Raw genomic sequence first — 27,847 nt, 5'->3', positions numbered from 1 at the left:
GGAGCTCGTAAAGTTGGCGCTCAGTGCAAACGAGGGTAAATAGAAGCACTTGGTGATTTAAGGCTTAGACAAGTTGAGCATTTAATGTAGAATTACTCCAGCTTCTGCTTGGACAACAAACAGTGCCAGCTGTTCAACTTTGACGGAAATAACAGCCACACATCGCTTGCTGATGCTGGGAACACCACAGTATGTTGGACTGCAAGGTGTGTATAAAGCACTTAAAGGTGCGGTTCAATTAATGCCTTGCACACTACCACTTCCATATTACTGTATTATCATTCACAGTAGCCAAAATCTTTTCATCTCGCGAAATCTCAACTCTTACTTTACAATTGATTTTTTTACCTGTTGGAAGCTATCTCGGAGTAAGCCTTGGTCTTCAGGGTGGGCGAGTTCAAGAATATTCTTCCCCAACAGCTCCTAAACGAACACGAGGTCCATAAGCTCATCGTGAACACAACAAGTCTCTAATAAACAAATGTTGTAAGGCGCAGCACCTGAGGCTGGTAGTTGACGGCTGCGACACAACGGTGGTCGACAAAGGTGAAGATGCCCTGGCAGTTGTGGCGCGAGATGAACTCCACTGGAACGCTGATGCTGTTGACGTCCGTGTCACCTGGACAGCAGGTCACCTGAAATGGATGGGTGGAAGGATGTCATATTTTAAAAAAACAACAAAAATACAATGCATACAGTGGTGTGGAAAAAGTGTTTGCCCCCTTCCTGATATCTTTTTTTTGTTGCATGTTTGTCACATTTAAATGTTTCAGATCATCAAACATGTTTAAATATTAGTCAATGACAACACAACCGAACACAAAATTCAAGATTCAAGAGTTTTATTGTCATATACACAGTAAAACAGGCAGTTATACTATGCAATGAAATTCTTATTCTGTTCATTCTCCCAAGAAAAGAAAGAAAACACAAGAAAGAATAAGAACATAAGAAACATAAATACCAATAAATTAAGCAGCAACAACAGAAGAGACATTAATACAGATAGATAATACAAATAAATAAATAAATAAATAAAGTGCTATGAGTGTGTGTTGCGTGCGGCGTGTGTGAGTGCTTCGTTGAGAAGCCTGATGGCCTGTGGGTAAAAGCTGTTTGCCAGCCTTGTGGTCCTGGACTTCAAACTCCTGTAGCGTCTGCCTGACGGTAGGAGTGTGAATAATGAGTGTTGTGGATGTGTGCTGTCCTTGATGAGGTTGTGTGTTCTTCGTAGGTTCGTTCACGTGTTGTTGTTCTTCGTTCACGTGTTGTACAGTTACCGTACCAAACAGTGATGGAGGCGGTAAGGACACTTTCCATAGTGCATCTGTAGAAGCAACTCAGGATTGTGGTGGACATGCCAAATTTCCTCAGTCTTCTCAGGAAGTACAGTCTCCTTTGGGACTTCTTCAGAATTTGTTGGGTGTTGTGAGACCAGGTGAGGTCCTCGCTGATGTGTGTGCCAAGGAACTTGAAGGTTTTCACCCTCTCCACCTCAGTCTCATCAATAAACAGGGGTTTATGCGGCTCCTTTTCCCTTGTTCTTGGGTCGATGATCATCTCTTTAGTCTTATCTGTATTGAGAAGGAGATTGTTATCACGACACCAAGCTATGAGGTCCGCCACCTCTCTTCTGTATGATGTTTCAACACCTCCAGTGATCAGGCCAATGACTGTAGTGTCATCCGCAAATTTAATGATGCTGCTGTTGTTCTGGGAGGCCACGCAATCGTAGGTGAAGAGCGTGTAGAGGAGCAGACTCAGCACACACCCCTGTGGGGTCCCAGTGCTCACAATTCTTGAGCTGGATGTGCGATTGTGGACTCTGACTGACTGGGGCCTGCCTGTGAGAAAGTTAAACACCCAGTTACAGAGGGAGGGGGACAGGCCAAGTGTGAGGAGCTTATCTGTGAGTTTGTGGGGGCTGACTGTATTAAAAGCAGAGCTATAGTCTATAAATAGCATTCTGACATATGTGTCCTGGCCCTGTAGGTGAGAAAGGGCTGTGTGGATGGCAGTGTTGACTGCATCATCCGTGGACCGGTTCTGGCGGTATGCAAACTGTAGAGGGTCCACAGTTGCCGGGATGCTCTTTTTGATGTGGGTCATGACTATTCTTTCAAAGCACTTCATAACAATAGGAGTGAGTGCTATAGGGCGATAGTCATTCAAGCAGGTCACGTTGCTCTTCTTGGGTACGGGCACTATGGTGGTGGACTTAAAGCAGGTCGGTACAGATGCTTGTGCAAGCGACAGGTTAAATATGTCAGCAAGCACATCAGCTAGCGCTGATGAGCAAACCCGAGGTGCACGTCCTGAGATGTTGTCTGGGCCTGCTGCTTTTCGTGGGTTTGTTTTGTTTAGAACCCTGCGCACATCAGCTGATGTCACCATGAGAGGTGAGTCCTGTGTGCTCCCCAAGTCCAGCCACCCTCTCTGCTCATCAGGAGTTTGGGTGTCAAAGCTGGCATAGAACTCATTCAGCTCATCTGGAAGTGTGGTATGGTTGGACGTGGCTACGCTACTCCGCTGTCGATAGTCTATGATGTGCTGGAGCCCCGCCCACATGCGCCGAGGGTCTGAGGTGGAATAGTAGCCCTCCAGCTTCTGTCTGTACTGTCTTTTGGCCTCTCGTATGGACCTCCTCAGGTCATATCTGGCCTTTTTGTAGTCCTCAATGGTGCCCATGACAAATGCAGACGAACGAGCACGTAGCTTAGACCTTACATCACAGTTCATCCATGGTTTTTGGTTAGGGTATTTTCTGTAATACTTGGTGGTGCTAACAGTCTCTATGCATGTGCATTATAATGTAGCCAGTAACAGCAGAAGCATATTCATCCAAATCAACAGTACAATCTTCCCTCCCAAAGGTCTTGGGGATCATCAAGATGTTTTCTGGTGAAATTGAGATGAGCCTTAATGTTGTTTTTGTTCAGCAGTGGTTTTGGTCTTGGAACTCTGCCATGCAGGCCGTTTTTGCCCAGTGTCTTTCTAATGGTGGAGTCATGAACACTGACCTTAACTGAGGCAAGTGAGGCCTGCAGTTCTTTGGATGTTGTTGTGGGGCCTTTTGTGACCTGTCGTCGCTGCGCTCTTGGGGTCATTTTGGTTGGCCGGCCACTCGAAGGAAGGTTCACCACTATTCCATGTTTTGGCCATTTGTGGATAATGGCTCTCACTGTGGATGGTTGGAGTCCCAATGCTTTAGAAATGGCTTCATAACCTTTTCTACACTGATAGATCTCAATTCATCTCAGTTAAATTATGTTTTAATAGGGGGGCAAATCACTTTGATGATCTGGAACATTTAAGTGTGACAAAAAAAAAAGGAAATCTGTAAGGGGGCGAACACTTTTTCACACCACTGTAAGTAATTATCAAAGCAACATTTGATATAAAGTGGAACCTACTTTAGTCGACTACGCGTCTATGTGGACCAACTCATATGGGTCTCTTTATGTTGACATATGTTTTAGTATTGTTTACGTCATCATTATCACTAAGCAGTGTGGAACAGCAACAAAACTACTGGCTGGTTACACAGCATTTAAACTTCCTGTTCAGCGCAAAGTAGGCTTCAAAATTAAAACATGGCAGTATTAACTTGGATCCTACCACAGCAACTAACAAAATCCACACATTTTCTGTTCATTTGTTAGCCACTGGACGAAATATTTGCGCATGAAAGCTTTATTGTCATGGTAGTCAAGACGAGGGTTGGGCATCGAGTCTCCAGCATCAATGGAACTGGGACTAAGATTCCGATTCAGAGTTTGGCTTAATTTGATACGAAAGAGTGGTCAGCTCAGTGCAACATTTGCAACACAATGATATCATGCATAGGAGGGTGGTGAACCACCAGCATGATTAATGTTCGCACATTCATGATGTAGAAATAACAATACCTCGTCTTTGATGTGCTACAACGGACTTCCTCTAAGTAGTCAGAATCAGGGAAGTCCAACAGTAAATGTTGTCTGTCTCATGCAAATGTAAGCCAGGGTCTCAGGATACTAGCTGATGTGGGAGTTGGGTGTAAATAAATGATGGGGGCTACAGTGAGGCAAGTTTATTTATTTGCACAGTACGTCCCTTTTAGCAACAAAATAAGAGCACTTTGGGTTATATCCTGTTTAACTGTGTTCATAAAATAAGGGTGTCATAAAAAAATAGCCATTTGGGCATCTCTGTGTGGAGTGAGCGTGTTCTCCCCGTGTGTGCGTGGGTTTTCGTCGGGTACTCTGGCTTCATCCCACATTCCAAAAACATGCATGTTAGGTTAATTGGCGACTCTAAATTGCCCATAGGGATGAATGACTGGTTGCGTGTCTATATGTGCCCTGTGATTGGCTGGCGGGCGACCAGTCCCGGGTGTGCACTGCCTCTTGCCCAAGGTCAGCTGGGATAGGCTCCCGCATACCCCGAGACCCAAATGACAAGCGGTACAGAAAATGGATGGATGGATAAAAAAAATTGATGCAGCAAAGAAGGTCTACTACTTTTCAAAAGTAAACATCATCTGAAAGTGTACTCTTCATTCTTGACTCTTTAGAACATTTATATTCCAGTTGAATGCTTTGATATTTCCTGTATACACTGGTTGAAAACAGCCCTGTAAGAAATTCATAGTAAAGTTCATATCATTAAACAATTCATGGAGAAATTCAAACTTTTCATCCAAAAAGAATTCTGGTTGGCATCCTCATTTGAACCATGCAAACTTTTTGGACACTGCCTCTTAAAAGCATCGACAAGGAACCGGAATCGTTCAAATTCAAACAATGCCCCACCCTAGTCAAGACATATAACAAAATTACTCTTGCAGCAACTCTGTTAGATAAAGAGTATAAAATATAATATGGAAACAAAAGAATCCCCCCCCCAAAATGCTCCCAATGTAAAACGAGAAAGCCGTGGCTAGCTAGCTTTGATTATGTCAGCGTCAATCAGCCAGTCTGATGGGCGTCAACATCGACGGGTTCCGCTGTAGTTGCTCTTTTTGCAAAATTGCACTCGTGCACAAGTGCATCAGAGCAGCCTAGAATGTTATCAGTGATGGATAGGATACAAAGGATTGCAAAACTGAGCAAACAGTCAGGAGTGTGGCCATGAAATCCTATTCTGCACGCCCACCGGGGATGTAAATGTTGCAATTAGATGATTAGTTAGAGTCGGTACACACAAGCAGAAGGGGACACAGCTGTATGCCTACCTGTAGTCTGCCGATGGCAACAAGACAGTAGCGGCTCCCCTGAGTATTTTCTGGTTCGCTGTCTGATAAGGACACTCCTAAAAACAGAAAATGTGTCAAAGCGCAGGCGACAGCTTACAGTGAGTAAAAGGTCATAAGCATGTGATGACCAAAGGTTAGCCGCCAACATGTTTTACCGGCAGGCGGCCAGGACTTGATGTAGCCTGTACAGTGGACCACAACATACTGAGGGTCTCCTTCTTTTGCTGCACCCAAACCATTCCTACAATGAAGCACAAAGATCAAACAGTGTCCATATGCAATATCACCAGTCTTTACCCTTGACAGTCTTTCTTGTAGCAGTCACCTGTTTCTATTCCTGAGGAAGTTTAGTCTGTTCATGGACAACGGTTCCACAGGACACGAGCCACACCTGCAAACAGAACCAGAGCATGAAGCAATGCTGCATTCAGGTGCACCCGTGCCAATGTGTACAATTGAAGACTGTGTCACACCTCATTCTACATATAAATGAGCGACGGGCTCCCATTGTCATCCTGGCGGAGGACTGTTGGCTTTCCTTCTTCACTGTTCCTGTCTTCAAGTCCAACGTCCTCCCTTTTTTCCCCCCAAGTCCAAGCGGATCAAACAGCTTATTGCTTCAATCAATCAGACACTTGTGATGTTCCACTGTGTGCATGTTACCCGTGTTGTTATTCTCTGCAGTAGACAGCTGCTCCCTCAGCTTCTCCGTGTCGTCCGGGTGGAGCTGGTCATAGAGCGACGAGCCCAGCCAGTCGGACTGTGACTGGTTCAGGACGGGCGTCAGGGAGTCCGAGACGTACACGACGCGGCCGGTCTCGCACGACACCACGAACAGGAAGCCGTCTGCTGCCTCCAGGATGAGGTGCTTCAGCTCCTGCATACAGGAGACATCAAGTCCAGCCAAGGAAAGACAACAGGGATACAGAAGACATGACAGACAATGCAAGGGATCGCTCCTCACACCAATTACTAACGACAACAGGGTTTCTCGTACATTTATTTATTTGTGGGAGCACACCACAATTAAATGTGTACCACCACAGACGGATTTGGCGCTAAAGTATAATAGCACGACAGGAGCGAAGCGCCAAAAAGACCATGTCATCATGGAGAACGTGAAATCTCTCCCCAACAAGATGGAAGAGCTAACAGCGCTAACTCGACTGCAGAGGGACTACCGTGGGTGCAGCCTGATTAAGATTGAAGATTACATTTTACTTTTTCTATATTTATTTCAAAACGAGAATGGACTATTTCATTTCAGATGCTATTTTTAACATTTTAATAAAACAACTTTGCACGGATATTAGGCTTTGACTTTGTCTAAACTCACTTTGTAGAAAAAATATCGGGATATACTGTATATTGTATATCCATATTCAACCTCAATATATGGGGATATGAGTTTTGGTCCATATGGCCCAGCCCAATGCTCCTCCCCTGCTACAGTATAGTGAGATGTATACTGACGTGCATATTGTCTTTAAAATCAGCGCACACTTAGAGGAAAACTGCAGAGGCGGACAACCAGGCGGACAACCGTCCATGGAGTAAGTCACCATGATATTGATTGTGATACATGGAGCACATAGCACATAATATCACTAGACGTGTATAAACAAAACATGGAGTGTGGGCTAATTTACACATTTACACATCATTTGGTTGTCTATTCGTAGTTCTTCATATGTTTGTTCTTGTTTCCCAGTCAGTACAGATTGGTATCCTATCGCATTGTTTTGGAGTGGGCCCGTTGCGCTTGGTCGCGGTGAGGCGCTGCGTCACTGTGCCAAAAAAGTAGTTCTTCGTGTTAGCCGCTACAGTAAGAATGTGGCTGGAGCTTGGTTTATATACAGGTCACTTATGTAAATAGAACACTGTTGGCCTTTTTTGGAGGTTTTTTGTGGACTTTTATAGTTGCAATATGTGTGTCCAATTACGTGCATTGTTCCCATGCTAGCTGTTTTTTTAGCTGTTTTTCTCTCTTTAGAACATGCAGAACAGATGGATGATGGGCAAAATTCCCAAAAAGGGCAGCTTTCCTTTAAACAAAGCCCAGGAAACATCATGAATGATTTTTTTATTTGTTTTTACGCGCGTCTGCATGAAATGAAACCAACACCTGTAAGTCAGTACCTTCATGTTCTGTTGTTTAATAAGGTTTACAAACATAAGATAATGCCGCACATTTCTCAAAACTCAGTTTTAGCCGTCCACACCGAGTTCAGCGTCACGGCCAATTATGCTATTTTGCCAATTATGTCATGTAGCACCTTCAGAGGTAAAAAGAAAGATTTGAAATAATCAGCAAATCTTGCAAAGTAGAAATGAAAAGAAAGAGTCCAATAATCCATAAAGTCAAATCCCGGGGTACATGAGCTCATGAAAGAGTGCAACATGCACGCACAACATTGCTTTTGCTTTTTTTGCCCACCACGTTTCCCACGTTAATCCTAACGGCCACCTTGCATAATAGAAATAAAGAGATGTGAGTCATGTCAAAGCCCATGGAATGTTTGCTTATGCATATATAGTTATGCATTATGCATATATAATTAACTGTGCAATCGCTCCACCTGCCTGCTACCATCAATAACTATCACAAGAGAACAATCCTCAGTCAGGAACGCTGCAGTAACACAAGGAAGTGATAGCATGTGTAAACCGGATGCTGCAGAGCAGTGTGAGTGCAGGCCAGCGGGGGACAGGTGAGACAGGGGAGAAAATGACGTCCAATTGTCCTGACCTGGTCAGTGAGAAAGGAAGGCTTGTAGGAGCCATCCGGATTGGTGTTGCCGCTCCCTCGCAGAGACTTCATGTGCGACACGGCCATTCGCAGGATGGTGAGCTTGTCGGGCTTCCGTGCCAGCGCGCTGCACGTGGGCACCATGTCCGACAGCTCTGTGATGTAGGCTGTCATCTTGTTCCGCCTCCGCCTCTCTATCTCGCTGTGGTTCTCCCTGGAGTGAGAAGACGAGGGAGGAACGCAGAGGTGGACAGGAGAAGGAGGGAGAGCCAGATGGGGCGGGTGGACAACGTGGAGTAGAGTTTAGAGTCAATGTTGCGATGTATACGCGTGTCACTTTGGAAGCAGAGGTGAGGATGACACAAGGAAGGGCTATTCAACTTCACTGCTCTGGAAGGCACATTTTCAGAAAGCTAAGGACCAGGGGTAATAATGATGACAAAATACATCAAGACGCCAACGCAAGGCTCGGCCATATCATAAAAGTCAACCAACTGCTAACAAAGTTATTTATTACAACACAAGCGCTGTGTTCGTGTTTGTCAAAGATCCTCTAAATGACAAGAGTGCTATGGTGTTATTTACCGACTGTAAAAATACTTGTCAAAGATTCTCTATATAACAGAAGTGCTCTTTTGATTTTTTAGCCCCTACTCTATATAACAGGAGTGCTCTCCTTATTTTAAGGACTTATTATAAAAAAAATAAACACGTCAGAGATCTTCTATATGACAGGACTACTCAAGTGATTTTTAAAAACCAAGCAAACATCTTGTATGGCACGAGACCTACTGCACAAGTGGCAGTCAAAGGACACGTTCACACTGCAGGGTGTGACGCCCAATTCACATTCTTTGCTCCAATCTCATTTTTTATGCGGTCGTTCATTTCACCACTGAATCGGATCAGATCAGCAAGACTACAAAGAAATCGGATCAAAAGCCAAAAATACTCTGATGTATTCTTGATACGCTCTCACCGTGTATGTTTTTTTGTTATTATTATTAAAATACAGCCGCTATAAACATCTTCCACCATTCCACCTCAGTCAGTCGCCATTTTACATGTCATCCATGAGGAGCTCCTGGCAAAAGCAGGAGAAAATGACGAGGACGTCGCAGAAGAAGAGGAAAAGAAAGCAGAAGAAGAAGAAAAACAAGACAAATGCCACATTATGGCTGACTGGGGCACCGGAAAGATAGATGCGCCAGCATATTTGATGAAGATGTTGGAAGTGTCCCACGAAAATACGACACACGGCCAGCACGACAAAGCCTCCTCGTTTGTAACCATGATCGCGTACCAAGAGAAACGTTGAAGGGCGTACTGCAAAAGTGACAGTGAAAGATCTTCAATGATAGGAGCTCTCTATTATTTTTATGTACCTACTGCAAAAACACTTGTGAGTGCTCTGCTGTTCTTATGTACCTACTGGAAGATCTTCTATACTAGCGATTCTCAACTGGTGGGTCGGAACCCAAAAGTGGGTTGTTTTCAGTGGGTCACAGGTCTATGTCTGGGCAAAAAATAATAATAATAATGTTCCTGATTCACCTGATGTCGATGAATTCACCTCGCGTTCTCGTCTGTGTTATTTGCTTTCTACACCGCTGTGCAAATACTTGGTTAGAGATCAATCTGTGGTGTGATTTACAATATATTACACTTGTTTTTAACAAACTCCCTTCAACGCAATAGTAATTTATTGACGGTCCCTAGTATAAATAACCAGCGGTTACAGCGGCACTGGTGCGAGCTCCCCGCACCACGACACAGCAGTGCCGGCACAGGGAGGGGGAACTACCGCTGTAGCTACGGAGCGGAATATCCAACGTCCAATGTGAAGCTAACGTCACCACGGGACATGGCGGACATGTCTGCATGGTGGTGTTGTGTTTTCTTCTTTTTACGGGTGGCGGGAGTCGAGTGGCAACCAACTTTGAGGCGCTGTAGTGTGGCCCAGAGTTACGAACATGATACGGCAACCGGGTCGGCCCAATCTTGTGGCGGAAGATGATTTTATCCAATCTCCAAATTACAGCCGATCGGCAGCCGATCCCGATCCCGACGATGGGATCGTGACATTCCTAGTATCTACTGCTAAATCAGTCAAGGAGCCTCTAAATGCCATGAGTGCTCTGCTGTTCTTATGTACTCACTCAAAGATTTTCCTCTATATGACGGGAATACTGTTTTTCAGGAGCGACTAGGCTAGTCAGTCCCTCTTACGCTAGGCGGGATGTGGCCCGCCGGCCCTAGGTTGAATAGCCCTTGCATAAAACAACATATGACATAAAATATGAAAATAAAAGAAATGAATAGACGTGATAAAGCAAGAGAGAGGCCGTTCTCTCGTGGCCAAAGAGAGCAAGAGCAGAGAGGGAGTTTTCAGACAACCTGAGAAGGAGAAATAAAGAAACAGAGGAGATTTGCTCAGGAGGAAAGACTCACACACTACGTAGTTGTTGGTCACCTATAATCAAGACTTGAGGGAGACAACAAACAAGTGCAACATTCTGACAGGCATTTCTACACCAGCTACCAAACTGCCGCCGGAGGTCCCATCAAAAGGGGACAGGATAGGCTTGAACCCGTGCATTCAGTCTTAATGCAAGCAGGAGGAGGCATCCTTCCATGGTGGCACAGGCCATACCTGGCTAGTTTTTCCTTATCTGCAAAACTCTGATCGTCTTCCAAAAACCTGGAAACGAAACCAAGCCGCTAAAACATAAGGCCTGGGAGTAGAGTGGGGGGTGGGGGGAAGACCTTCCAAACGGGACGGATCGCACACACGCTCAAGCCCAAAGTCCTCATCCTACCTAGCGAAGCGCTCTTTGTCGTTGTTGGGCCCTCCCGAGTCATCGTCACACCTGATAGAACACAATCAGTCGTTAGCGGCACAATTTCAACACTCAACACAGTAGCCCCCGCTAGTCGCAGTCGTTACGTTCCCTCCTTTATCGAGGTTCATTGCTGCCAAAGTAGGACTCCTTATTTATGAATGGAATATTTTAATATTCCGAAATATCGATACTTCCGATACCAGCTCCTTACGCTCTGCAATCGATTCTCAGAGGAAAATATGGGGTCATGTTTGTGTGAAACGTTTGTCTGTTGAAAGGCTGACCCATCGTAATCGCAGCCGCATGTGAACTGTGAATAATGTTGTCGTTCTTACAGTAGCTCTTAATGATCAATCATTTCTTTGAATGGTTTTATTATTTTACTTACTGCGACTGGCTGGCGACCAGTCCAGCGTGTACCCCGCCTCTCGCCCAAGGTCAGCTGGGATAGGCTCCAGCATAGCCGCACCCCTAGTGAGGATAAGCGGCATAGAAAATGGATGGATGGATTGTTTTAGTTTTTTTTTTTATTATTTAAAACACCATTTTCACATATTGTATATGACCTGATAGTTCAGGGTGTAAAATAAATTCATTATTAAATGATTATTTTATTTAATTAAATTAATTATTTGTCTTGTATTCTTTATGCTATGATACAAAATACACTACTTTTTCAAATTTGCCAGACACGAGGTGAATTTGCACAAGGTATCAGTATCGGATCGGTATCGCAGATACCAGTCTAACTTTTATTCAGTATGGGAAACAAAAATCAGTGGCATCGCATATCATTGGTGAACATTCACACAGGAGCTGCTGTTGGCCACAACTCCACACTACTAACACCCGGCTAAACACAGTCAACCTAGCTAGCTGACGTCACGCACGTCACTTCCCACGTACCTCAGGCCTATTTTGGTTCATTTTGCCATTTTTATGCTTGAAAATGCTTAATTTAGACCAAGAATACATTCAATTTGCTTGAATAGGCTTTAAAAAAACCCACTAATAATAAGCCGTATTCAACCACAAAACAGCATTTATCAGTTATTTAATTTATTTGAAAAACCGCGACAGCAAAACCAAAAACTAAGCCAAATACCCGGTGCAAATGGCTTGCTGAGAGAAAAGCCGAAAGACCCCTAAAAAACCTCTGACCCCAACAATATGCCTCTTACAGTTTTTAACTCACTTTTACACATTAGGAGGCAAGTGACACAGCATCACATCTTGTCAAAAAGCATCTTCCTGCTGGAAAATGTTGAGTGAATTAACTTGTGTGACGGGGCCCTCTGCTGGATTCACAGCTGCAGCACTTTCCCCCACCCACTTACTGTATATACCGTTTCACGCAGGTCAAATTAAATCTGGGAAAGTGCGTGGGAGTGAACGACGACGGCGAGCAGGCGGGGATCTACTGTCATGCACTCGATGATGCGACTTAAATACCTAAACAACTTGCTTCCCTCGTCGTCGTCAAAATCAGGGCTGCAATACAAAGAAGAGACACATCAAGAGCGGCACTGATGTGTGCACAATCAATGCAAAGCAGTGCTTTTCACAGTGGGAGCCATTTTAAACCATTTTCGCTGATCTTCCACGGCATACAGAATATTGTGTTGTATGGTTATATAAACATGGAACCTACCAAAAGAAACATTACACTCCCGTCTTTCATCAGGAAAAAAATGTGTTTCTACCTTTTTCCCTTCTTTAGTAATCAGCAGTAGAACATAGGTAAGTTTCAGGAAAATATCCGTTCCCAACTAAAAAAGGGAGAGAACCTGCTTTTTGTTAAAAGATACATTTCAAGCACAACTTTCACTTTGACACAAATTGTTTTTTGCTTTTGTGACAGCTCAAATATCTAAACAACTATACCAACATAAACAACACAAAAAAGGGGTTGTTTTACATCTAAATAACAATTTATTTACAAATATAACACCTTGAACTATTTACAGTTTTCACATTTGGAACTGAACTATGTGTGTGCACGCATTAAAATTTCCCTACAATGCATAATCTGCACGCTGCACTCCTCCACGCTCTCTCACTTCCTACTTCCTGTCATGTGATCCCTCCGTCCACACGATCTCTGCCGAGCTCTTATCAAACGCACTTCTGCCACCTTCTGGACGTTTTTATGGCTTAAAATGGCTCTGAAGTGAAATGCATGAGTGGAGGGTTGCGTCACCCCCTCTTTTTGCCTCTAAAAAATGTATAAATACGTTGTTGGGATCGGGCGCCTGGGTTTATATAAACTTAAATACGTCTTTGGTGTTGAATGAGTTCATTAAATGCAAAAATTCTTACATTTATTTTTTGTTTTGGTTTGTTTTTAAGAAACATTTTTTTAAGTTGGAATATTGTGAGAAAAAAATTAATTTGTAATTTTTGGAAAATTAAATTGCAGGAGAAGTTATAATGTTACGCGAATAAAGTCAAAATATCATGGTCACAACTACGAGGAAAAAAATTACAAGACAAAAGCTGAAATAATTCGAAAATAAAAAAAAGGGAGAAATATAAAAAAAACAGCTGTAATTTTATGAGAACAAAGTGAAAATATGAAGAGAAAAAAGTCCAAATTTGACAAGAATGGACTTGCTACATGAGTCATGGTAGCAACAGTGCTAAGACTCTTCCGTCAGGTGAAATACGTAAACTAGGGGTGTCCAAAGTGTGGCCTCGGCGCCATTTGCGAACGTTATAGAAATAAAATAAACAAAACAAGCAAGCAAAAAGGCATAATGCAATGAGAAAAGGCTGAACTGTTGTTACTAATAAGTAATAATACCAAATATTTGTCTTCCAATGTATTTTAGCATTTGGAAAAACGACATGCACGTGTCATGTCCATCTATGCAAATTGGACGATGAGGAGGGCAACCCGCCACCACAAATAGATTGCAGTCCTGTGAGAAACACTTGGAAAAGCCCTGATTCGAGTACACATACAGCAGTTGTTACACGCATGCTGTGAATAATGCTGCACACTTACGCCGCTCGTCTCTTGTTGCTCCCTTTTGGCACCACAGCCCCGCCGCTTGCTTGGGTGCCACTTGCCCCCATGCCCAGACCGGGGTCTGTTAAATCTATTAATAACAGACAATGTTGCAGAAGTGACAGGTGAGACCCATGTTGTGCCTCCTCCATTCGCATACCAACCAAAATCTGTGTCGAAAAATGCAATCATGACCTACTGTAGATAGCTATCTTAAATACGAGCAAGCATGCGATTTCAGGTTGTGGAGGGCGTTCAGTAAACACGATTACGGCACAGCATTTTTTCCAACTATTTGTACACTGCACATATGAACACCAGCTTCAGTGCACCGGAGTATACAGTATTAGCAAGCTATGACTTACGCAACCCCCTATCTATCTGTACTGTGCCATTAGCTTTGCTGCTAGGCTAACCTAGCCGCTGCTGTCACGCTATCCTTAGTAAAGTGTCCGGCAGAACTAATGGTGCAAAAAGACGCGCCGGAAGAACGAGCAAAGATATCGCTTTATGTTTGATAGGGAGTTTTTTGACACTTTACCTTGGTTTGAAGATGACATGTCCGTGTGGAATAACATAAACAAACTACTTCTGCTGGAGAAAACAAATGTACTCAAATCCTCGCTCCTCCCCCTTGCTTGCTAGCTAGCTCACTAACTAGCTAGCTACAAGCTAACTACAAGCGCCGTGGCGATGTCCTCACTTCTACGGCTTTAATGTAACTTATAAGGGCTTCGAGCCATGCCTGGAGCCTTTTCAGAGGCCCCCAGGGGTTCGAAGGAACGAAAACACAAACGCCGGAACTCCCGTCGACCCCCTTTGCTGAGTTCTCTCGGGTTTAAACACCCTGTCGGTTCAAGATGGCGTTCCAAGCTAGCAGTGAGCTAGCGGGACACACTGTTTTGTTTTCACTTTTCCTATTGGACATCACGGCAGCAAGCTACAAATGACGTAACACATTGGGAAATCCTGTCTTAAGCTCCGCCCCCCACCGGCCTTCGGTAATGCAAAACCAAATTAAACTGGCAAAAACAGGAGACACGGAAGAAAAAAAAACATTTAAATGTTGGCCACTGCGTTATGAATTACATGACATCTAGTTATTTCAAATTGGGATATTTTAGATGGAGAGTAAAACTACAGTTATGACCATGACTAAAAGATACACTGAATTTGAAAGAGCTAATTGTGTTAATTTGACAAATAATTACTGCATCCTAGTTTATACTTGTATTATTTCATCTCAGAATTAAAAGAAGGATACGTAATTTAACTTTGTAAATGTAAAAATACATTTTTTTTTTAAATTAAGCACAAAAAGTAACAAGGATATTCTTCATATTTTAAGACAAAAAACACAATTAAGAATGTAATTAATGAATAAAAAGTAAAATAAAAAAGCAATAGAAAAAACAGGTGTAATTTTACACAAATAAAGTCAACATATGGAGAAGAAATAAGTTGTATTCTAACAAGAGAAAAGTCGTAATTGTACAAGAATAACGTCGTAATATTATAAGGAAAAATAACATCATTTTGGTAGCATGAAGTTGAAGTATTAAAATCAAAAAATATATATATGTTTTTTAATTTAGTTAACAATTAATTTCTCATAATATTAATAAAGTCAAAATATTACAGGAAGGAAATTTACAGGAAGAAACTATTTGGAAAAAAAAAACAGCAGCAAAAAATGAAAAAATCAGCAGTAATTTTACAAGAATAAAATCAAAATATCAAGAGAAAAAAGTTTCATTCGAATTATTTTTTTTGCCATTTTATGTGAATAAATTTGTAATATTATGAGGAAAAATTATATCATTTTAGTAGCATAGAGTTGAAATATTTTTTAAGTCGTATACTGTATTATGAGAACCAAATAAAACTAAATTGAGGTTGGGGGGGAAAAAAAATCACAATATTATGAGAATAAAGTCAAAATATTACGTGAAAAAAATGTTATCCTCACGATTTTTTTATTTTTTTTTACCATATTACAAGAATACATTTTTAATATTATGAGGAAAAATAAGATCCCTTTAGAAGCACAGAGTTGAAATATTAAAGGGAAAATATGCTATTTTTTAATGTCACCATATTATGGGAATAAAGTCATAATCTTACGAGAAGACAATGTAGAGGCAGAAAGCTGAAATATTTGGGGGAAAAAACAGCCAAAATGTTGCAACTTCTCCCCAAGGGAGTCAGAGCTTTTCTTCCTGTCACTCACATACACACCATGCCACGCAGAGACCGAGGGCTTGTCTTCCAGTGGGGTCCGAGTGTTGTGCAGGCATGATTTCAAAGTGCTTCAGTGTGAGAGAAAAGACTCAGAAAGAGGATTGTTGTGATTCATGATCGTTGCTTTTATTATTAATAACAACACTTGGGCGTCGTTGAACCAAACAAAACAATAGTAACACTGTAACCAGGACGCAGCTCTTGCTTCTGCGTCACCGTGGAAGAGGAAAGGAAGCTTGCCGGTTGCTTGGTCTACGTTAGTAAAAAAAAAAAAAAAAAAAAAAAAAAAAAAGTAGAAGGTGGAATGAGGGATCTGTGGAGGAGGAACGCGAGCGATGACGGAGGACACGCGTGGTCTGAGGTGGGCTCCGATGCGAGTGAGTGAGGTGGAGACAGAGAAGAAGAAGTGGGCAGACAGGAGAGGGGAGAGTGGAGAGGGGACGTCCCATCAATGACCAATAAGGCACTTGGTGTAGGAGAAGAATCAAGTCAAAGCAACCATGGATGAATTCCAATGACATCTGACATCCTTCAGCTACCATACTTAACACACAACCCTGGCGTGGATCATCAACATCAGCCAGGATGCTTGGCAGTGGTGTGAAAAACGCAGTACTTGGGAATACTGCAGGTCCAGTCACTCCAGTAAAAGCCATAAGTGTCCTTCACGTTTGCTACTGGGAATGCTGTCCTTCGAGACACGGAACGGGGGTAGTATCTGCAGTAGCTGTGACTGTCTATGCCGCCTCTTTCCACAGAGATACGGCAAATTTGGCAGTGGGGCATTTCACGCAGACATGTACGCTTAGCCTTCACGGAATCCCGCCGTCAGAAAATCAGACTCGTGACGACGTCAGCAACCACTGGCGTCCCAGTGTGACGTACAAAACAGATCGAGGAAAAGGCTTCTTGAGACGTCATCTGTACTTCTGTGTAGAAGTACTTACTACACAGAAGTACAGATGACGTCTCAAGAAGCCTTTTCCTCGATGGACAACTCCTGTACGACTGAGAGCCTACACAGACGTACAAAACAGATGCCATCCCGCCTCCGGGACTGGGGAGGGAAACAAAGTGGCCCCCGAATCCTTGATTTTTTTTGGTATGTTTGGACACCCGTGCTGCAAAATTGGCACGTAAGAGCCTTAACAGTGCATTTCATACAAAACCCAGCCATGTGCGACATCGGTGTAACGGGCCAAACGGGTCATGACATGAGGTGGCCACAGAAATACTTATAGGACAGCGACCACGGGGAAAAATACATTGACAACACTGCGGAATCCCCTTTCACACAGATGACACTCTGCCTCTATTACGTCCGTTATACTGCCTCCAAATACAGACAGTATGCATATATAAAATTACATGGAAAGAAAATGTAAAAACAATAACACATTTTTAAGATGATAGAGATTTAAGACTGCTTTATTTTTTTCTCGAGTATTTCAATTTTATGCTAGAAAAATGACATTATTTTCCTCTGAATATTGCAAGTTAATATTTTTACTTTATTTTTTTTTAAAGCACTGTAGATATTTCAATATTTGCTGTTGTTTTTTTTTTAAGTTTCCGAATATTTCAACTTTCTTCTTGTAAATTTCTTCTCATAATATTATGAATTTATTCCCATAATATTATAACTTTTTGCTCAACCTAATTTTCCCAAAATTCCAATTTTATTTTCTTTTGTTTGTCATATGACTTAAAAAAAAAAAACAATGAAAAAAAAATATTTCAACTATATGTTAGAAAAATGACATTATTTTCTTCTTAATATTGCAAGTTTATTCTCGGAAAAGTGTGATTTTTTTTCCTCTTAAAATTTTTACTTAATTTTTGTATAAGTACCGGTGATTTTTCAATACCTGCTGTTTTTTTTAAATTTCTGAATATTTCAACTTTCTTCTTGTAAATTTCTTCTCATAATATTATGAATTTATTCCCATAATATTACAACTTTTTGCTCAACCTAATTTTCCCAAAATTCCAACTTAATTTTCTTTTGTTTGTCACACTACTTTTAAAAAATACATTTTTCTTTAATATTTCAACTTTATGCTAAAAAATGACATTATTTTCCTGTTAATATTGCAAGTTTATTCTCGTAAAAATGTGATTTTTTTTCTCTAAATAATTTTACTTTATTTTTGTAAAAGTACTGCTGATTTTTCAATATTTGCTGCTGTTGTTTTATTTTGAAATTGTCCAGATATTTCAACTTTCTTCTTGTAATTTTCTTCTCATAATATTGTAATATCATAACTTGTTGCCCAACCTAATTTTCCAAAAATTCCAACTTTATTTTGTTTTGTTTGTCATATTAGTTATGACACATATTTTCTTTAAAAAACTGACATTAGTTTCTTCTTAATATTGCAAGTTTATTCTCGTAAAAGTGTGACTTTTTTCTCTTAATACTTTTACTCCATTTTTGTAAAAGTACTGCAGATTTTTCAATATTTGCTGCTCCCCCCCCCCCCATATATTTCAACTTTCTTCGTGTAAATTTTCATCCCATAATATTAGATAGCATTTTTCCCCAACCTCATTTTGCAAGAAATACAACTTTATTTTGTTTGTCATAATATTACTTTTTAGTAAATTTTTTTTTACATACATAAATATGCTGATTTTTCAATATTTGCTGTTTTTTTTTATTTATTTTCCTAATATTTTTTTTAAGATGGCAAGTTCAGAGAAAAGTTTTTTTTTTCCCCCCAAAAATAAAATAATTACAGTCAAAAATCACAAATTAACTAAAAAAAATAATGATTTTTTTTTTTGAATTGTTTTGGGGCATTCATTCACACTAGGTCTGTCATAATTTATAAATATGTGATAATACATGTACAATGTACAGCATACATGTACTGCTGTTGAAAAAATAAGTCACAATTTGTATGTTCACTTGTTTTTTCGTCAAGCGTTGAGGTTTCGCACTTTGTTGAGCGGTCCTTGAACACATCGTAGTTCTGTGCCGTGGCTGTTCATGGATCATCTTCCATTATCATTCATTGGTGGTGAGTGGCTGTACATTTTATGTGTTGAATAAGTGTGTGGAGCATATTTAGGGCTTAAACCTGGATTGTGTGGCGAGTGAACAACTGCAATTGAAGAGAGAAGGGGAGGGGTTCTGCAGCCGAATGTGTAATCTAAGCATTACAACATGCAATCCCTTTTATTGCAAATGTTGACCCCAAATCAAAGAGGTCAACGTCAAAGCTAGCAGGTGGGTTTGCGCCACCCCGAAAGTGACCTCCACCAAAAGCATTTCTCTGGGTTGTGTATAAAACAGCACAGGCTCGAATTCAGCATTCACACAATAAATAAACTGTTTCGGCACTGATGTGATCTCTGTGTGAAAGGGGCTATTTGCAGAGGATGGCACACGCAGCAACATTCAGGACCTGGGAAGTGGATTAAGCCGCTTCAGGCAGAAGCATGACATTCAAACACTGAAATCCGCTAGCGAGCACGGAGCTGTGACTCCCCGATTCAAACACAGCACTCCTTTCAAGCAGCAAGCCGAGGGACACACCTGTAGGCTGGAGCAGGGGGGTCCAAAGGTTTGTCCAGCGAGGGCCACATCGTGAAAAATAATATTTGATAAAGTAACACATGTAGAAATGCTAACAAGTTATACACGCTGGCGTGAAAAAGTGTTTGCCTCCTTCCTGATTGCTTCATTTTTTTGCATGTTTGTCACACTTGAATGTTTCAACAAATGTAAATATTAGTCAATGACAACACAACTCAACACTTTATGCACTTTTTAAATGAAACTTTTGATTATTACGGGATAACACAGGGCCATGTAGCTTTGATTTTGAGTTGAGTTGAGTTGTGTTGTCATGACTAATATTTACATCTGTTTGATGATCTGAAACATTTAAGTGTGGCAAACACGCAAAAAAATAAGAACTCAGGAAGGGAAGAAACACTTTTTCACACCACTGTATGTTTCAAGAAAAAAAATGCGTCTCAGCTTCGTCCCATTGGTGAAAAAGCCTCTTATTAAAATCCATGTCACTCTTTGCTCCCTTTTTCACATTTTTAATGTTTTTTCTTAAATTTTTAAAATATTTCAACTTGGTTCGTTTAAATTTTAACTCCTAATATTTTGACATTATTCCCATAATTTAACTTTCCCCAACTTAATTTTCCAAAAATGGCAACTTTTTGTTTGTCATAATATTACTTGAAAAAAACAACATATATTTTTTTAATGTTTCAACTTTATACTACAAAAATAACATTATTTTTCTCTTAATATTATGAATTTATTCTTGTAAATTTGTGACTTTTTTCTCTTAATATTTAGACTTTATTTTTGTAAAAGTACAGCTGATTTTTCAATAATTGCTGCTGTTGTTTTGTTTTTTTCCCAAATATTTCTTCTTTCTTCTTGTAAATGTTCCTCTCATAATATGATGACTTTATTCCCATAATATTATAACTTTTTCCCCAACCGAATTTTTACCTAACTTTTTTTTTTTTTTTTTTTTTACATATTTTTTCTTTAATATTTCAACTTCATGCTAGAAAAAGCTCCCTCTGGTGGTCCGACGCCCGACACAGCGGGCAGCCTTTGGCCGATGAACGTCTCTGCTTGCAGTGATGCACTGTGGGTATGCGGTAAACTAGCTTTTGTTTGTTATTTTCATGTAATAATTGTTATTTTCATGTTGGAGTTCGAGCTGTAGTTGCCGTGTGATGATTTGAGCTTCCTGTTATACTGAGTCATGACGCCCTGCGATTTCTCGTCGTGCGTTACAATGAAACTTGTGATTGGCTCCTGCCAAAGCAAGAGCTTCGGTTTGCTCACTGGCACGTGAGCAGCATAGAGTTGACATGATTAGTGGTAGGAGACGCCACGATCTTAGAAGACAATCATAAATAAGCTGCAGGATTCAAAGAAAAAAGTGGCGGCTTATACAACAGGAATTACGGTAAACCATCATATTTCAGTTTTTGGGGGCGTTTCCTTGTTGAATTATGTTTTTAGAATGTGCGGCGGGCCAATAAAAAAACACAAATGGCCCCCGGTCTGCACTTTGGACACCCCTGGGCCTACGGCATTGGACGTGAAGGCGCTGGAAAAAGCACTTTAGAGACGGCACAGCAAGCTGTCATCAAATCAAAACACACAAAACAGGAGGAAGTGTGGGGTTGTGCAAAGGCGTTGCAATAGCGCAACACTCGTGTGGTTGCATAGACACAATGTAGGGAAATAAATGCCCTGTCATCAAACTCATTTGTTCTTTTTGTGGAAAAGAAGAGAAGCACAAAGCGCTCGATTGAAAACAATTAAAGCGTAGAGTTTAAAATGGCATGGTTTTAAAAAGCCAGAGGTCTGGCTCTAAGGCACACAGCAAGGGAGCGAGGAAAGCTGTGGTGGCATCACTCCTCTCCTCCTCTCCTCCTCTCCTCCTCTCCTCCTCTCCTCTCCAGTTTGTTCCCTGTCTAAAGTGAGAAGGTGTGGTCACACCCTGGCAAAGCAAAAAAGAAGCCATGCCACTTAGTGTAGTTAACTAACCTGTTGGCTTTCTAAACTGTGTTTTTTTGTGATGTGCAAAGGTAACAGTGTCAGATTTACGTTTTGACGCATGACTAAAACCCCTCATCTTCCTCCCGCCACTAGAGCATCTTCCTACTCGGGCGGCGCTGGCCCCTGCCGAGGCACGTGAGTCCTTCTCACACTCCCTTTCCCGTCATTCCACCTTGCTGTGGTTGTTGTTGTGGACCGCGTGGCCGTTCTGCAGCGGCCCGTTTTTCCGCATGACCTTTGTGGCTTCCTCCTCGTCGTCGTCCTCCTCATCGGTCTCGTCTGTCTCATCCTTGTCGCTCCTCTCGTCATCCACTTTTTCCTGAAAACGTGTCAAAGAGAGACGAAATTTCACCAAGCTGATTGAATTTTAGACGCAGTTGTCCCTCGTTTAAGGCGGCTAATCGGTTCCACACCCGACCACCATAAGTGAAGTTCCACAAAGTAGGATTCACTATTAATAAATGGAATATTTTCCTCGTTATGGCAGCGAAAACCTGTTTACAATCTTCTAAATACATTTTTAACATTATTAGAGCCCTCTAGACATGAGATAACCCCCCCGTAGTCACCTTTACACTCCTATCACCCAATATAGTAGACATAATAAAAGAAAATAAAACTGATCACTATCATAGTTCATCATTTCATTACTACTATCATGTGTGACTGTTTCAATGCAGTATTGTCATTGTGATCACTATCATAGTTCATCATTTCATTACTGCTATTATGTGTGACTGTTTCAATGCAGTATTGTCATTGTGATCACTATCATAATTCATCATTTCATTACTGCTATTATGTGTGACTGTTTCAATGCAGTATTGTCATTGTGATCACTATCATAGTTCATCATTTCATGACTACTATTATGTGTGACTGTTTCAATGCAGTATTATCATTGTGATCACTATCATAATTCATCATTTCATTACTACTATTATGTGTGACTGTTTCAATGCAGTATTATCATTGTGATCACTATCATAATTCATCATTTCATGACTACTATTATGTGTGACTGTTTCAATGCAGTATTGTCATTGTGATCACTATCATAATTCATCATTTCATTACTACTATTATGTGTGACTGTTTCAATGCAGTATTGTCATTGTGGTTGTTGATATCATTTTGTCCTTTCCGTCAGTGTCTTTATAGTCGTCACAGACATTTGCTAATGTAGTCCTATTTGTTTCTGTTGTTCTGTTATTATTGTCACAATTGTTGATGCTGCTGTTGTCCTTGTCTCTTGTCTTTTTGTCCCCCTCTTATCCCCGCACCCTCCCTCTGTTTTCTTTTCTCTTCTTCTCTGTCCCCTCCTGCTCCGGTCCGGCCGCTCCAAATTTACATAACAACAAAACATCCAAGTCAAATAAATTCTGTATAACAGGGGAAGTGTATCTCACTTTTCCCTGGCAGAGTAAATCTGTTGAGCATGTGAGGGCATTTAGATCAACAATTCTATCTGCCTTAAAGGCTGGACAGGACAGGGGAAAATAAATAAATAAATAAAGACATAGAAAACCTGCTTATGACCCTCTAAATGCACTTTTTAACATTAGAACCATCTAGACATGAAATAACACCCCTATAGTCACCTTTACACTCCTATTACCCAATATAGTAGACATAATAAGAGAAAATAAGAAACAGAAAACCTGCTTATGACCCTCTAAATGCACTCACGGGGTCGGGAGATATACTTAAATCGTTTTCCCATTTGGTGTACGGCAACGTTAGCTGATATTTTGAAGTTGTTATTATTTTATCAAGTTTGAATGTTACGTTTCTATCGCTTCTGATTTATCGGCAGGATAAAACCCTAATCTCCTCTTTTATTTTTCATGTGTATTTACTGCTGCCTCAGCCATATTGTACTGAGCTACCACGACAAGTTCTGGTTCTTTGGTCATTAGGGATGGGTACCTTCCACATTTCAACCCATGCAGTCAAGACTTTTGTGTGTGTTTATGCAGTAATACATGTTATTTACTATTTTAACTCAATTGTTTTCCATTGGAGCTATTTATCTCTCAATATATAAACTTTAACAAATACACTACCGCTGGTCTGTCTCTCTCCTATTGTTAATTCCCTTCTTTCTTGCCATTTTTGGAGCAACAAATGACTTTCTCCAGTACAATGCTGTTCTACTCATGTTCACGAGGGTGTACGCTAGTACCACAGTGTGCTCCGAACACTGTTTTTATGCAGACACAGGAGCGAGTAAGTCCTGCAGAACCTGGAACACCAGTCAGAATTAGTTGCACCAACTGCCAATACTGGGTGATATGATGTCTACTATATTGGGTGATATTATGTCTACTATACTGGGTGATATGATGTCTACTATATTGGGTGATATTATGTCTACTATATTGGGTGATATGATGTCTACTATATTGGGTGATATGATGTCTACTATACTGGGTGATATGTATGATGTCTACTATATTGGGTGATATTATGTCTACTATATTGGGTGATATTATGTCTACTATACTGGGTGATATGATGTCTACTATATTGGGTGATACTATGTCTACTATATTGGGTGATATTATGTCTACTATATTGGGTGATATGATGTCTACTATACTGGGTGATATGATGTCTACTATACTGGGTGATATTATGTCTACTATACTGGGTGATATGATGTCTACTATATTGGGTGATATGATGTCTACTATATTGGGTGATATGATGTCTACTATATTGGGTGATATGATGTCTACTATACTGGGTGATATGATGTCTACTATATTGGGTGATATGATGTCTACTATATTGGGTGATATGATGTCTACTATATTGGGTGATATTATGTCTACTATATTGGGTGATATTATGTCTACTATACTGGGTGATGTGATGTCTACTATACTGGGTGATATGATGTCTACTATATTGGGTGATATGATGTCTACTATATTGGGTGATATTATGTCTACTATATTGGGTGATATTATGTCTACTATATTGGGTGATATGATGTCTACTATATTGGGTGATATTATGTCTACTATATTGGGTGATATGATGTCTACTATACTGGGTGATATGATGTCTACTATACTGGGTGATATTATGTTTACTATATTGGGTGATATTATGTCTACTATATTGGGTGATATTATGTCTACTATACTGGGTGATATGATGTCTACTATATTGGGTGATATTATGTCTACTATACTGGGTGATATGATGTCTACTATATTGGGTGCTATGTATGATGTCTACTATACTGGGTGATATGATGTCTACTATATTGGGTGATATTATGTCTACTATATTGGGTGATATGATGTCTACTATATTGGGTGATATGATGTCTGCTATACTGGCTGATATGATGTCTACTATACTGGGTGATATGATGTCTACTATATTGGGTGATATTATGTCTACTATACTGGGTGATATGATGTCTACTATATTGGGTGATATCATGTCTACTATACTGGGTGATATGATGTCTACTATACTGGGTGATATGATGTCTACTATATTGGGTGATATTATGTCTACTATACTGGGTGATATTATGTCTACTATATTGGGTGATATTATGTCTACTATACTGGGTGATATGATGTCTACTATATTGGGTGATATTATGTCTACTATACTGGGTGATATGATGTCTACTATATTGGGTGATATCATGTCTACTATACTGGGTGATATGATGTCTACTATACTGGGTGATATGATGTCTACTATATTGGGTGATATGATGTCTACTATATTGGGTGATATTATGTCTACTATATTGGGTGATATTATGTCTACTATACTGGGTGATATGATGTCTACTATATTGGGTGATATTATGTCTACTATACTGGGTGATATGATGTCTACTATATTGGGTGCTATGTATGATGTCTACTATACTGGGTGATATGATGTCTACTATATTGGGTGATATTATGTCTACTATATTGGGTGATATTATGTCTACTATATTGGGTGATATGATGTCTGCTATACTGGCTGATATGATGTCTACTATACTGGGTGATATGATGTCTACTATATTGGGTGATATTCTGTCTACTATACTGGGTGATATGATGTCTACTATATTGGGTGATATCATGTCTACTATACTGGGTGATATGATGTCTACTATACTGGGTGATATGATGTCTACTATATTGGGTGATATTATGTCTACTATACTGGGTGATATGATGTCTACTATACTGGGTGATATGATGTCTACTATATTGGGTGATATCATGTCTACTATACTGGGTGATATTATGTCTACTATATTGGGTGATATGATGTCTACTATACTGGGTGATATGATGTCTACTATATTGGGTGATATGTATGATGTCTACTATATTGGGTGATATGTATGATGTCTACTATACTGGGTGATATGATGTCTACTATATTGGGTGATATGATGTCTACTATACTGGGTGATATGATGTCTACTATATTGGGTGATATTATGTCTACTATACTGGGTGATATGATGTCTACTATATTGGGTGATATGTATGATGTCTACTATACTGGGTGATATGATGTCTACTATACTGGGTGATATGATGTCTACTATATTGGGTGATATTATGTCTACTATACTGGGTGATATGATGTCTACTATATTGGGTGATATGTATGATGTCTACTATACTGGGTGATATGATGTCTACTATACTGGGTGATGTGATGTCTACTATACTGGGTGATATGATGTCTACTATACTGGGTGATATGATGTCTACTATATTGGGTGATATTATGTCTACTATATTGGGTGATATGATGTCTACTATACTGGGTGATATGATGTCTACTATACTGGGTGATATGATGTCTACTATATTGGGTGATATCATGTCTACTATATTGGGTGATATCATGTCTACTATACTGGGTGATATTATGTCTACTATATTGGGTGATATGATGTCTACTATACTGGGTGATATGTATGATGTCTACTATACTGGGTGATATGATGTCTACTATATTGGGTGATATGATGTCTACTATACTGGGTGATATGATGTCTACTATACTGGGTGATATGATGTCTACTATATTGGGTGATATTATGTCTACTATACTGGGTGATATGATGTCTACTATACTGGGTGATATGATGTCTACTATATTGGGTGATATCATGTCTACTATATTGGGTGATATCATGTCTACTATACTGGGTGATATGATGTCTACTATATTGGGTGATATGATGTCTACTATACTGGGTGATATGATGTCTACTATATTGGGTGATATGTATGATGTCTACTATACTGGGTGATATGATGTCTACTATATTGGGTGATATGATGTCTACTATACTGGGTGATATGATGTCTACTATATTGGGTGATATTATGTCTACTATACTGGGTGATATGATGTCTACTATATTGGGTGATATGTATGATGTCTACTATACTGGGTGATATGATGTCTACTATATTGGGTGATATGATGTCTACTATACTGGGTGATATGATGTCTACTATACTGGGTGATGTGATGTCTACTATACTGGGTGATATGATGTCTACTATACTGGGTGATATGATGTCTACTATATTGGGTGATATTATGTCTACTATATTGGGTGATATGATGTCTACTATACTGGGTGATATGATGTCTACTATACTGGGTGATATGATGTCTACTATATTGGGTGATATCATGTCTACTATATTGGGTGATATCATGTCTACTATACTGGGTGATATTATGTCTACTATATTGGGTGATATGATGTCTACTATACTGGGTGATGTGATGTCTACTATACTGGGTGATATGATGTCTACTATACTGGGTGATATGATGTCTACTATACTGGGTGATATGATGTCTACTATACTGGGTGATATGATGTCTACTATATTGGGTGATATGATGTCTACTATACTGGGTGATGTGATGTCTACTATACTGGGTGATATGATGTCTACTATACTGGGTGATATGATGTCTACTATACTGGGTGATATTATGTCTACTATATTGGGTGATATGTATGATGTCTACTATATTGGGTGATATTATGTCTACTATATTGGGTGATATTATGTCTACTATACTGGGTGATATTATGTCTACTATATTGGGTGATATGATGTCTACTATATTGGGTGATATGATGTCTACTATACTGGGTGATATGATGTCTACTATATTGGGTGATATTATGTCTACTATA

General features: G+C 40.1%; 2 protein-coding genes across 6 annotated transcripts in view; both read right to left on the bottom strand.

The window, feature by feature from the left end:
* Positions 1-15,134, bottom strand: part of LOC129184918 (aryl hydrocarbon receptor nuclear translocator-like) — a 34,497-nt gene extending 19,363 nt beyond the window's left edge. The window contains exons 1-12 of one of the 5 annotated variants that reach the window (XM_054781426.1): positions 14,380-15,134; positions 13,836-13,929; positions 12,281-12,319; positions 10,805-10,855; positions 7,986-8,199; positions 5,900-6,113; positions 5,710-5,812; positions 5,562-5,627; positions 5,392-5,477; positions 5,216-5,292; positions 501-635; positions 349-423 (exon numbers count right to left, since the gene is read on the bottom strand). In XM_054781426.1, the coding sequence (XP_054637401.1) occupies positions 349-423; positions 501-635; positions 5,216-5,292; positions 5,392-5,477; positions 5,562-5,627; positions 5,710-5,812; positions 5,900-6,113; positions 7,986-8,199; positions 10,805-10,855; positions 12,281-12,319; positions 13,836-13,929; positions 14,380-14,416 (1,191 nt within the window). In that variant the 5' untranslated portion in view covers positions 14,417-15,134. Of the gene's footprint in view, positions 1-348; positions 424-500; positions 636-5,215; positions 5,293-5,391; positions 5,478-5,561; positions 5,628-5,709; positions 5,813-5,899; positions 6,114-7,985; positions 10,383-10,804; positions 10,856-12,280; positions 12,320-13,835; positions 13,930-14,379 lie in introns of those variants that run through there. The other 4 variants (XM_054781427.1, XM_054781430.1, XM_054781431.1 and 1 more) reach the window with 4 other exon arrangements.
* A 1,046-nt stretch (positions 15,135-16,180) lies between these two features.
* Positions 16,181-27,847, bottom strand: part of LOC129185000 (ceramide synthase 2-like) — a 38,181-nt gene continuing 26,514 nt past the window's right edge. The window contains exon 11 of the mRNA XM_054781614.1: positions 16,181-21,949. Within this exon, the coding sequence (XP_054637589.1) occupies positions 21,794-21,949 (156 nt within the window). The 3' untranslated portion in view covers positions 16,181-21,793. The remainder of the gene's footprint in view (positions 21,950-27,847) is intronic.

Source organism: Dunckerocampus dactyliophorus, chromosome 7 (genome assembly GCF_027744805.1).
Source record: "Dunckerocampus dactyliophorus isolate RoL2022-P2 chromosome 7, RoL_Ddac_1.1, whole genome shotgun sequence".
NCBI classification, from domain to species: domain Eukaryota; kingdom Metazoa; phylum Chordata; class Actinopteri; order Syngnathiformes; family Syngnathidae; genus Dunckerocampus; species Dunckerocampus dactyliophorus.
Note: the sequence above shows the minus strand (reverse complement) of the source record. Positions and strands in the feature narration are given on the sequence as shown.